The sequence below is a fragment of the Meles meles genome, chromosome 11 (assembly GCF_922984935.1).
Source record: "Meles meles chromosome 11, mMelMel3.1 paternal haplotype, whole genome shotgun sequence".
NCBI lineage: Eukaryota > Metazoa > Chordata > Mammalia > Carnivora > Mustelidae > Meles > Meles meles.
In genome coordinates this window covers 70,946,893-70,960,571 of record NC_060076.1, presented here as the reverse complement: position 1 = coordinate 70,960,571, position 13,679 = coordinate 70,946,893, and the positions used below count along the sequence as shown (strand labels likewise).

Sequence of the window (13,679 nt, the reverse complement as noted above, 5' to 3'; positions counted from 1 at the left end):
TTGCAATCTTTTAAGATTTTATTTATTTATTTGACAGCGTGAGAGGGATCACAAGTAGGCGGAGAGGCAGGCAGAGGGGGACAGGGAAGCAGGCTCCCTGCTGAGCAGAGTCTCATGCAGCGCTCAGTCCCAGGACTCTGAGATCATGACCTGAGCCAAACGCAGAGGTTTAACCCACTGAGCCACCCAGGTACCCCTGCAACCTTTAAAAACAAAAGCTCTGAATGTTAAAAGACACATACTAATTGTATTCCTTGCAGAACCACATATTAATAGCATTTAGCAAGAATTTTCTAAGTAGGTGTCTGAATAATATACTACATTCAAACATTTGCTATTTTATTTTAGTATTTTAAGTCACAAGTCTTAATCAGTTTCTCACTCAATATTGCTAATCTCTTCGAACAAATCCATACTCAATAAATCATCCTATGTTTTGGTTCATCCAGTTATCACTCTCCAAATAGCTGATGTCTGAGTGACCTTAATAATTATTCTCATTTAAAAAAAAACACTGCATAAATCTAACACAAAGATGTTTAGTACGAGACTTAACAAGAGACATGAGCAGCTATATGGGAAAAGGGCACCTTCTTATAAATATAAAACTGAACACTCAGCCATAAACATTATAGTGCATTAGCCATAAAATGTACTATTTTAAAAAGAGTTTCTATGATCTAAACCTGACAAAGAACAGCAAACTAAATGTTCAACTATTCACATGCTAGGATACTATTCAAGCTTCCTTCTGCTGCAAAAAATTAAGATTCAATTCACTGGCAAATAAAAGGATGCAGGAGGAAAGAAACCAATACAAGTACAGCAAATAAATGCTGAGTCACGCACTTTATACACATTATCTCATGAAATCCTCCATACAATCTAGTTAATCAAGTATCATGTGAATCAAGTATTATATCACAAGTTAAAAATGCTGCCAGTGAGGCTCAAAGGAGTAAAGCACCTTGCTCAAAGATCTTTCCAATTCCAATGTTCATGTTCTCTCCAAAATGCAGACCACATTTCAGTATACTTAAATTAATATGCCAACACAAACTTCACCTTTCTCAAAATCCTACCAAGACTTTTACAAATAATAAATAAATAATAGTGGGGACACCTGGGTGGCTCAGTGGGTTAAAGCCTCTGCCTTCAGCTCAGGTTGTGATCCCAGGGTCCTGGGATAGAGCCCCATGTTGGGCTCTCTGCTCAGCGGGGAGCCTGCTTACCCCTCTCTCTCTGCCTGCCTCTCTGCCTACTTGTGATCTCTGTCTGTCAAATAAATAAATAAAATTGAAAAATAAATAAATAAATAAATAATAGTGGAATAAGTTAGTTCCAAATATGCCAATATGAAAGACCACAAACAGGTGAAAAGACAGTAAACAAAGTGTAGAGTAATGATCCATCTGCTTAACATGAACAAACAGAAAGTTACATATGGGTATATAAATACTTTTCTGAACAGAATCGCCAGAAGAGTCTTAAAGGCTAAAAAAAATTTTTACCAAAAATCATTATACCCAAGTCTAACCCTAGAAATCTGTAACAGCAGCTGTTTAACCAGTAATAAATAAACCAAGCAGTCTATTTACATCAGTAAGAAATCAAACTAGCTCATGATGGCATAAGTTTACCTGTAAAGACCAGAGTTCGTATCTTCTGAGGTAATAAAAATATTTTGCATTAAGTACAGGCACACATATATAATTTTTATCATACCTGTAATGAGTGGAATGTTTTGTATACTAACTCAAAACTTTTTGCATCAAACAGCAGATTTACAGAAGATAACAACTTTAGTCTCTAAATAAATTCCAATCCTAATTTAATGAGATTTTCTTTTTTTAAATAGTGGAAGCTGCACAGAAAAACAACAGAAATAACACCATTAGACAATTAAACTAAAAACAAACAGCACATTTTTCTAAGTAAATCACAGTTAAAACTATCCCCCAAATAAGAGAAAATATTGCAAATAAATCTTTAAAACACTATCTGCTCACTTAATAATACTTGCATTACACAATAGGTGCCAAGCACCATGGGACTGAGAGGTAAGCAAAACAGCCCCTATCCTTGCAAATTCAGTATGGGATGGGAAAGATAAAGTACATATAATCACAAAATGGTATCACAAATTAGAATTGTTGAACTCACTTAGACTGGTGAGTCCAATCACACTCTGTTAACATTTTTTTTAATTAACTAACATTGAAATAAACTTGAATCACTAAACTGTATACCTGAAATTAATATTACACTATAGCTTAACTGGAATTTAAATAAAAAACAAACAAATGAGCTTTAAGACAGAAAAACTCAGCCAGAGAAAAGTCAAGGCAGCCTGGAGTAGTGGTTAGGTGTGGGGTCCAAAGCTAGTCACTGGATCTGAACCTAGGCTCTACTATTTAATGGGTATCTGAATTTGATCATGTTATTAACCTGAGTCCGTTTCTTATTTTTATTTATTTTCTTATTTTTAAAGATTTATTTCTTTGAGAGAGAGAGAGAGCAGGGTGGAGGGACAGAACGAGAGGGAGAGAGTATCCTAAGCAGATTCCACACTAAGCACAGACCCCAATGTAGGGCCTGATCTCATGACCCTGAGATCAGGACCTGAGCTGAAACCAAGAGTCAGTCACTTAACTGACTGAGCCACCCTGGTACCCTTGTTTCTTCATTTTAAAGAAGGGTTAATCATACTTTCCTTATAAAGTTGTGAAACTTAAAAAAAAATAATGTATTACACCTTGATAAGTCTAGAATAAATAATAGCTATTCTATTACTGTCATTAGCAGCACTGGCAAAGGCCCAGAGAGGACAACTAGTGAGTGTATCTGGGGGAAACAAGACATACAAATGGCTGAAATGCAGTGAATAATAGAGGAGAGGTAAGTAAGGAGCAAGACATGAAGATTCTATTAGCTGCTCTATGTTAATTCAGAAGTCTGTAGTCACAAGTGGTTAGTCCAAATTGAGATGTGTTATAAGCATAAAATATACTTCAGATCTTGAAGACTTAGTATTAAAAAAAAAAGGAAATGTATTTCACCTTTTTATGTCTACTTACATGTTGAAACGACATTTAGGACATACTGGGTTAAATAAAACATATTATTAAAATTACAATACCCAAAAGGTAAACAATGCAGTGTCCATCACCTGATGAATGGATAAACAAAACAGCAAATACATACAACAGAATAGTATTCACCCTTAAAAAAGAAGGAAATTTTGACATCTGCTATAACATGGATGAAACCTGAGGACGTTAACTGAAATCAGTCGTAAGGGGAACAAATACTTATTCCACTTTTATGCGATACCTAGGGTAGTTAAATTCAGAGAAGGAAAGTAGAATGCTTGGAGGGGCTGGTGGGAGGGGAATGGGGTTATTGTTTAATAGTTACAGTATCTCAGTTTTGCAAGATGGAAAGAATTCTAGAGATGGCTGGTGGTAATGGCTGCACAACAATGCAAAATGTATCCAATGCCACTGAATTGTACATTTAAGAATGGTTAAGATGGTAAATTTTATGTGCATTTTAAAATTTAAAATTTTCACTTTTAAGTGAATATGAAAAATTTAAATTACATATGGCTTACGTTAAATTTCTATTATGTAGCACTATATTTAAGCCATGCTAAAATTTTCCAGGGAGAAGGGTTTTGAGCACTCATGTGACATAGAACAGTTAGCTCTAATGCCTAAGGCAGAAGTCAGAAAACTTTCTGAAAAGGGCTAAAGAATAAATATTTTCAGTTCTGTGGGCCATATGGTCATTCTGAAAGCAGTCATAGATAATAATGTAAGTGAATGGACATGGTGAATTTGGCCCACTATCACTGGCTGACCCCTGCGCTAAGGCACTGTAATCAACGACTCCTGTCAGCTGAGACTGCTAGATTTTCAGGAATTTTGTAAGCCAGTTTAATATGGGTAGCTTAATATCTGCCATGGTAAGAGTACACCATGAAAATCACCAAACACTACAAATCAGTGCTGTTTTTTCTGAACAAGTGGTTGATAAACATTTACCAACACACCACTGACTGTACTTACTTCTTTCCTATGCATTTAATTAGCTGTCTGGGTGCCTGGGTGGGCTCAGTCTGTTAAGTACCCCACTGCTGATTACACGTCAGATGATGATCTCAGGGTCCTGAGATCCAGCCCTACGACAGGCTCTGTGCTCGGCATGGAGTCTGCTTCAGATTGTCCCCCACACTTCCTGTGAGTGTGTCCTCACTCACACACGTGCTTTCTCTCTTAAATAAATAAAATCTTTAAAAAATAAATAAAAAAATAAGATTAGGGGCGCCTGGGTGGCTCAGCGGGTTAAAGCCTCTGCCTTCGGCTCAGGTCATGATCCCAGGGTTCTGGGATCGAGCCCCGTATCGGGCTCTCTGCTTGGCTGGGAGCCTGCTTCCTCCTCTCTCTCTCTCTGCCTGCCTCTCTGCCTACTTGCCTACTTGTAATCTCTATCTGTCAAATAAATAAATCTTTAAAAAAAAAAAATAAGATTATACTAGTTGTGAACCATCTTTGAAAAAAATGGATAGTCATTTAACAGTCATCTGAATAACTGGCAGTTTTTATTAAATACACATTATTTTGCATAATGGTCTAGATTCACCTGTAAACAAATATTTACTGAACCCAAACTAAGTGCTATGTTTTGGTAACACAATGATGAACAAAGATCATCTCTAGTAGAAGAAATAAGCATCAATCAAATAATCATATAAATAATGAATTTAAATTGTGATGAATTATAACCGAAAAACAGAGTGCTGTAAGAAAATACAACAGGGAATCCCAATCTAGTCTAGACAATCAGGGATACTTCTCTGAGAAAGGGACCTTTGCCCCGAGATTTAAGGTACAGGTAGGAACATGCAGAGTAGGACACATTCCAGGTAGCAAGAACAAATGGCAAAGAAGTCCTGAGGCAGGAAAAGAAATGTAACAACAGGTCAGGGAACTAAAAAGTCAATATGGCAATAGTTAAGTGACCAAGAAGGAAAGAACACATGAGAATGGAGAGGTAGGCAGGCACTGTAAGCACACAGGGCCTCAAAGCAAAGTATGTAAGTCTAAGATCAGTGGGGAGCTATTAGTTTTAAGTAAAGGATAATATTATCTGATTAACATTCTTTAGAGATTGCTGTAGGAATGAATGTTGGGGGGGGGGGGGCAGTGAGGTGGGGAGACTCACCAGCAAGCTCCTACAGTTTCCAAGCAAGAGATAATGGCAACTTAGTGGAGTCAATCCTAAATCTTAAAAGTACCTACTTATTCTATTAAATAGTTGGAGCAATTTTTAGTCTCAGGACACCACTCTTACAAATTTGAAACCCAACTTTTTTGTTTATGAATGTGTTATCTACTGATGTTTTTGCTATATTAAAAATTAAAACTGAGGCACCTTTAAAAACATGCATTTAAAAATAACAATAAACTCATTACATGTTAATATAAATAACATTCTTATGAAAAGTAACTATATTTCCCCAGTGTGAGGAGTAGCACTGTTTTAAATTTTTGCACATCACTTTAGTCTAATGGAAGAGAACTGGACTTTCACATCTGTCATAGTATCTCACATTTTCACATGCTGTTGATTTTTGAGAGAACTAGAAAAACACAATGGAATAATTGTGAAAACAGTTTTGATCTCATGGTCCTCCTGGAAGGGGTCTGGGGAACCCCCCCAAAAAAGCCACACTGAGTCATGTAATCACAATGAGACGCACTTCGCAGTAACTAGGATGGCAATAATCGAAGACAGACAATAACAAGTGTTCCGGGGAATGTAGAGTAATTGGAATCCTCATGCACTGCTGGTGGGAATTTAAAATGGTGCCGTCACTTTAGAAAATAGTTTGGCAGTTCCTCAAAAAGTTAAACATAGAGTTACCACATGACCCAGCATTTCCACTCATAGGTACAAAGAAATACAAAAGCATATGTCCACACAAAAATTTCTGAGTTATTCACAGAGACATTATTCAGACTGGTCAAAATGAAACAACCCAAATGATTAACAACCCACTGGCTGATGAATGGAGAAATAAAATGAGAAATATATCCATTCAATGGGATATTATTCAGCAATAAAAAGAACTGATCCATGCTACAACAACACAAATGAACCCTGAAAACATTACACTAAGTGAAAGAACATAATCACAGGTTTTCAAAAATCTGTATTTTATACTTTCAGCACATTTCAAATCAATCCAACCACATTTTAAGTATTCAATAATCAGATGTGGCTGGTAGTACCAAAGTGGACAGTGCATTTTAGATCCATCATAAAGTAGAAAGTTAAATGGTGTTTGTGGTAATGATCATGACACATAGCAATTTCCCTTAGCAAGAAAAGGCTCAAATCTATGCAATACAGTATTTGTTATGTGTAAGTCTATTAACACTTTTCTAAAAGTTTCAAGCAATGAAAACATTTTCTGAAATTAGAATATATGTTGCCTGAATATTTCAGGTAACTGTATTTCAAATCTTACACTCTAACCTAGAGAGCTATAAACAAGCTAGTTAGATGTTACCTGGAAAACTATTCTCTGCACTAATTTTAATGAACAGCCAACACACACTACACCCCCACCCCGATCCCATTTTGGACTCTCTTGTTGACACCTGGAAGTCCTCAAACTGTTTCCCATAGTAGATAATGAATAATTAATAGGGGGGAAAAGTCTCCTACACAAGGACTCTGTGCCAATACACACAACTTATCTGGTTGGTTGTTTTTTTTTAAATCTACTTACTTATATTATGAAAAACCCTATTTACAAAATCACCTTGAAACACAAATAGTTAAGTTTATATTCTAACCATCCTTAACTAGAAATTTAAACATTACTCAACTGACCGCTCAATCAAAATAAATCTCACTTTAACTTCAAAGTGCTGTTATTATCAACTTCGAATAAGCAACAATAAATTCCAATCTAGTCTAGACAATCAGGGATAGTCATTGTATTAAGGTATCCTGTTTCTGCCTATTAGTTATATACACTCAAACAGAACTCAAGGATAAAATAAGAAAATTAGTTAACACCTTACAATGTATTTTATAACTGACCCAGAAAGCTTAATATAATTTCATCCAATCAATTATTAGAACATTAATATAAATACTATTTCAGTATAATGTACTAACAGAATTTACATTACACAGAAATCCATATTGAAAGAGATTCTTAACTGTAGAATATGGAATTTGCTTATAAAATGTCTAAGCCTTCAATATTTTCCTTTTCTAAGTCTTTTGCCTACCATACCCTCTTCATCTTAAAATTAGATAAAAATTTTCAGGACCAAATATTTCCCAATTTTTTACTGAGCATTTTTAATGAACATGGAATCTTAATGTCATTAAGTATATTTCAATGATGAATTTTACTCTGTAACAAATAGTTTAAACCAAACCATGTAATTAAAAGTTAAGTTACAAAATGATATACTTTCTTGTACTTCAAGTCAAATTTACAAATCATCTGCAAACTGCTTTTCTTACACTCATATTTTCCTGTATGTGTTTCCCTTAACAGACCCCACAGATAGTTCAACTTGTCTTCAGGTTCTTGGTGCTGTGTTACATGTTTTCTTTTTTTTTTTAATCATGTTTTCTGCTTCAACAGAAAGCATTTTTCAGAATAAAAATTCAACTGCCATTAGAGTAAGTTGCTTTGGAAAAGCTTTAATTTAACAAATTTACTTTGGCTACAGAAGAGTGAGATTAAAACTTCCACAGACTTTAAATCTCTAAGGCTACCATCACAAAAAGCAAAAACAAACAAACCCTCACAGACATCTTAAAATGACTTAAGTGAATTTTTCTACTTATAAAATATTTACTCTTTCTTCCTAATTTTTTACAATAGAGTGCTGAAAAGCAGGTAGGAAAGTAGAGACCTGAACTAGGAATCCTAGAAAGAAGACCCACAGGCTTAAAATTAAAAGTTAGTATTGCTACACATACACTAGAAGAACTAAAATGAAAAAGACTGACACTATCAAATGCTAGCAAGGATGTGGAGCAACAGGAACTCCCATGCACTAGGTGGAACTTTAAGACGTTAGAATTCTTTTTAAAAACATAGTTTCTGATAAAACTAAGCCTATAGCTATCCTATCACCCAGTCATTCCACTTCCAAGTATTTAATAGGAGAAACACATCTGTCCAACAAAAATGTGTACAACAGTGTTCATAGCAACCAAGCCCAGGTGGTCCTCAACAGGAGTACATTAACTCTAGCATATTCATACAGTGGGAAACACAGCAAGAAGAAATTACTGATATACACAAGAAAGAACCTCAAAAACATTACTACGAGTGAAAAAACCTTACCCAAAAGCATACATACCATCTCATCTCACTTATACGAAGTTCTAGAACAGACTAAACAGTGCAAAACAAGAAGTCAGTGGTGGATGGAGGGGAGTGGGACTAAATCAACTGGAAAAGGTCAGGAGAGAACTTTCCAGTCAACCATAAAGTTCTGCAACTTGATAAAGCTTTGGGTCATACAGGTGCATGTATTTGTGAAAAACATTTAATGGTGGTATTTTCAACTCACTCTGAAATGCCTCCCAAAAAAGGGAACTAATATGTGATTAGTTGCGTGATAGAGCAAATACAGCAAAATGTCAATTGTAGGTGATGCACATGTGAATATTCACTGTACCATGCTTTCAACCTTCCTGTATGTTGGAAAACAAAGATGTTAAAGGAAATTTTTATACAATTGAGAACATCCCCGAAAATGTGATTCAGTAGGTGTTAAAAAAGTTTCTCCCGTGATGGTACACTCTACTGCTTCACAAAACACACCACCCTTCAGAACTGAACTATATAAACCAATACTCCATTTACTATTCCTGTTCAAACTTAGATATACCTCTCAGGAATTGTTTCCTCACAGACTTCGCCATTATTTTAAATCGTCAGAGATCAATTCAACAATTATGAAAAATATCCTGGGATGTACATTCAACAATAAGCTAAAGCAAATTTGTTGAATTCTTCAAGATTCTTAATTTAACAGCCAAGTCTGTATACCTCAACAGTTTTTAAGTGTACATTATGTGGTAATATCCTCCATCAACTCTAATTTTGTTCTTTTATTCGACTGCAATCGCTAGTATCTGCAAAACGTGGCTACCATCCCTCTAAAATTAAACAAAAACCTTCCCAATGACTGACACCTAAGAGATGAGAGATATATATATGAAAAAGAAAACAGCAAGTCATCAATGAAAGTCGTCATCCACCTTTCCTCCTTAAACCTAGTACTATTAAGATGCGCCTGAAAACAATTTCTACGTCAGGGTTGGTTTTTTCTTGAAGACTGTAAGGTAGGTTAATTTCAGCCATCAAAACGCAAAACTAAATGTACACGTGCTCCTCGCCCCCAAATCTACCTTAACCCGCAAGCAGGTAGAAACAATGAGCACCCCTTCCTTGTTTTTTTGTTTTTTGGTTGTTTTTTTTTTTAATTCCTGAGACAAAAACCTCAGATGAGGCTAAAGCGAACCCTCGCCCCAGCCCAGCCTCCACCCCGCCCGGAGAGCGGCGGTGGTCCCTTTCCTTTGTGAGCAGCCGGAGAGAGGCGGCGGGGGGGCGGGGAGCTGGGGGAGGAGGCTGGTGGTCGGCGGACGCGGGAGCAGGAGGAGCGCGCGGAGGGAAGCGGCGTCGGCGCGTCCCACAAACAGGCCGCGGGGCCCCGCCACAAGCCTCTGCGGTGTCCCAAGGAGCACACCCAGGAACTTGGGTGTGATCAAATTCGAGAAGCAACCCGCGAGAGGGGCCGAGGGCACCTCGGGGGACGATCCCCTCCCAGGCCCTTCCAAAACCGTCTCCTCCTGCCGCGGGTGGAGGTCCTGCCGCCGGCGGAGGTCCTGCCGCCACCCCCACCCCGGGCCCGAGGCCAGGGCGGCCCTCACCTGCTGGACGGAGCTATTCTCGGGCACAGCGAACTCCTCCTTCTCCTTCGGGGTCTTCACGGTGACTTTCATGATCTTGGGCTCCGCAGAGGCAGCGGCCGCGGGGGCGCCGGCACCTTCGGCCGCGGCGGCGCTGTCCTGGGAGCTCGGAGGGCCCCCGCTTTCACCACTCTCGGCCATGGCGGCGGCGGCGGTGACTCAGGCGCGCAGGAGGGAGCGGGCGAGCGAGGGGGAGCCAGCAGACGGCAGAGCCGGCCGGCCCGGGCAGCGGAGAATGCGCGGCACGCCGCCTCAGCGACAACGGGTGCAAGGCCGCCCTGGCAGGCGAGGGGCCGCGGAGCTCGGTGTGGGCTCCGGCGCAGGCCCGGCTCGGGCGCTCGGCAGCCACCGTGTGTTCAGACGCCGCTCGGTCGCAGCGACATCCGCAGCCGCTGCCGCTCTTCCTCCTCCCCGCCCCTCCCCCCACGTCCCTCGGCCGGCGCCGCGCAGGGCACGCCGGGTAACACGGCTGGCGGCGTCGCCGAGTCATGCCCGGCCGACCCTGCGGCCACCTCCCGCTGCTTTTCTTTCCTTCTCCCGCTCCATTGTTCAGAGGGTGGGCGCAGCCAGGGTGGAGGACTAAAAGCAAAATGGGGCGGGAGAGATCAGTTCATTTCATTTCATCCCCTTCGCCAAAAAATTAATCAGGGTGTTCTGGGAGGCGCTGTGACGGCGCGCTGTGATGACCTCACGACTAGCGAAATTACTAGAAAGGGGGCTCGACCACTGCGCGGTGCAGCCACCCGTGCGCCTGCGCGCTGGTGGTCCAGGTCGTGTCCCCCGCCCCCTGCAGACCCCGCGGTGGCCTTGCCCTGCCCCTCCGCGCCCTCACGCTCGCGTAGCCTTTGCGAGCACTCCGTACCCCGACGGGAGGGGAGTGGAAATGCTGGCGAGCTGTGCTGTGGCTTTAACATCCTTCCGTTTGCCTACTTGTAGGATTTTAAATGGTTGATCCTATGGCCCGGTGCGCGGGAGTTGGAAGCTAAGTTAATGGAGGAACGATCTTCATCGTAACGAAGGAAAAATGGGCCGCAGACATCCTGCGCAATCCCGCGGAGTCATTGCTCCACGGCCACAGCGTCCCGCCCTCGGGTCAGCCCGGTCTGGTCTGGCGATCAGGCCACCTCTGTTGACAGTGGCCGCTCCTCCCGCTCTGAAGCCCTGCGCAAGCGTCCCGAATTCTCTGAACACTATCCCTCCGAACATGTGGGACAGAAACAGGGTGACCAAGGACTGCGCGCCCACCTGGGCCGTTTAATGTAGCCGAGGTGTTCATTTTATACTCTATCAAATCAAGTTACTGCCGCAGTTCAGACTTCACGTGTCATTAAAGGCAGTTAGCTGTTCAAAAGTCGTTTTCAGTAAAGTATGGGCACAAATAAGTTGATTATTTTTCCCCTGACAGTCCTGAATTTGAAATGACGTCATCATTTGCCTTTAAAGATGACTTGCAAGGAATAGAGAACCTAGGACATTAACTTTATTAATCAGTATTGCGCAAATGGGAACTGTGACAGCCCACTGTGACCCAAATATGCAAAGACACAGTCTGTATTTCTGTTTTTAAACAATCCAGCCCTGTTCTGGCAAAAAAAATATCGTCCCGTGAAGACGACTTTTTAGCAGAACCTCTTTGAAATCTGGGTGTGAGAGTTATGAAAGAATAAATTGCAAGATAGACATCATTTGACATCAACGAGATTTCTGGCAGCATTGCTCAATAAGGTGACCAGATTACACAAGGCTCTCTGCTGAAGGATACACGTGGCTGAAGGGTGACTACTTGCATGTGTCTAGATGTGAGGTAATCACTACTTCTTCAGGTAGAAAGTTCCACCGTTGGACAACCAAGCATTATCTCTAACTCCGTTCTTATGAAATTGCTCTGTAATTATCTGTCTTTTTTAATTTCTAAAAAAAATTAATAATATACATGAACATTATTTATGACAATACAATTTATCTCTAAGAATATATGGTATATATACCCCTTTTTATTTTTATTTTTTAAAGATTTTATTTATGACAGAGACACAAGAGAGGAACACAAGCACAGGAGAGCTGGAGAGGGAAAAGCAGGCTCCTCACTGAGCGGTGAACTGGATATGGGGCTCTAACCCAGGATCCTGGGATCATGCATGACCTGAGCCTTAGGCAGACGCTTAATGACCGAGATGCCACTTTTAAGAAATAATCCTACCTTTTAAGGAACCGTTGGTAGTGGGGGCTGGATGGGGATCAACAAATTACCGGAGAAGTCTAGATGATAAATATGTTAGGCTTTGCAGGGCCTACATTCTCTATCTCAAATAATCAGCTCTACCACAAACCAACCATAGACTACACATACATGAATAAGTGGTGGTGTTCCAAAACCACTTAAAAAACAGGCATAGGATCTGAATGGAATCCCAGGGTCTACATGTCTACTTGAGGCATTTTCTTCTAAATCTTTTTTTTCCATTAAATGGTCAGTTGGAGAAAAATTACAGAAGCATATTTCATTCTTTCTACAAACAACATGACCAAAGTCCAAATACTAGTTGAGAATACAAGACAAATAAGGCTAAGTCCCTGTCTTCAGAAAATCTAGAAGCTCTTTGGATGAGGAGAAGCAGAAGGAAGGGAGAGAGCAGTGACATGCTGGTAAACGTTTAATAACCAGTTCTCCAGAAAACAAGTTTTGATTCATAGCATTTGCCAATTTCCTTGAGGTAAACATTTGCAAAATAGCCCATCTCAAGCTACCATCTTGCTCACCAGTGTCCTGAAATTTTACCAGTCAGTTCTCACAAGTCAATATGAGCCAGATATCCAAATTTCAAGTACAATGGTAAAAGGTCATTGTTCACAAGGTAGAAGAATTCTTCCTTGACAAAGTGAGGCAATTAATTCAACCAACATGAATTTATTGAGCACATTTTAATGCTGTGTCCAAGAATTTATGAAGCTTCAACACAAGGTATGTACACATGTACTACATGTACACAAAGTACTACAACACAAGGTAGATACATGTCGTGTCAAACAAGTGGTATAAATAACATGCATTCATCATGTCACTCCCCTACTCAAAATCCATCGGAAGTTCTGTGCTGCCTGGAAGATAAAGACCAACTTTCTTAACTAGAAATTCAAGTTCATTCCTAGTCGGACTTGCAAGTTTCATTCCCATTACCCTATAGATACACTCCACTGCGGTCATACATATTTAGAAGCCCTCATACATTATACTTTCCTCACCTCTGGTCATTCCTTCAAGTCATTACACACACACACACACACACACGCATGCACACACACGCACACACACACATTGTGCCCATTATTGCTGCCCCCTCTTTTACACACCTTGAACACCCACACCTATGGAATCAATTTTTTTCTTTGATCCCCCATCATAATTATTAGAACAATTTACCTAGCAATTCATCACCTGTCACATAGTTTCTGTTATCTAAAACTATCCTTCTGCCACCAGTATAGCGCACACCCTTATTAACTCTGGCCTAGATTACAACCATAACATCCTACAGAAGTTCTTCTGCTCGGGGTAAAGCCTCCCTCCTCAAAACTGTCTCCTCTTGCTGCCAACTTATCCTTCTGTAACTAAGCTTTGGTTATGACGCTTAGAAATTTTTCATGAGCTCTCACCAAAG

General features: G+C 40.2%; 1 protein-coding gene across 3 annotated transcripts in view; it reads right to left on the bottom strand.

Annotated features, from left to right (window-relative positions):
- The window catches only part of UBQLN1 (ubiquilin 1), a 51,383-nt gene extending 40,960 nt beyond the window's left edge, over positions 1–10,423 (bottom strand). For all 3 annotated transcript variants that reach the window (XM_046022744.1, XM_046022745.1, XM_046022746.1), the window contains exon 1: positions 9,982–10,423. In XM_046022744.1, the coding sequence (XP_045878700.1) occupies positions 9,982–10,161 (180 nt within the window). In that variant the 5' untranslated portion in view covers positions 10,162–10,423. The remainder of the gene's footprint in view (positions 1–9,981) is intronic.
- Positions 10,424–13,679: the final 3,256 nt, after the last annotated feature.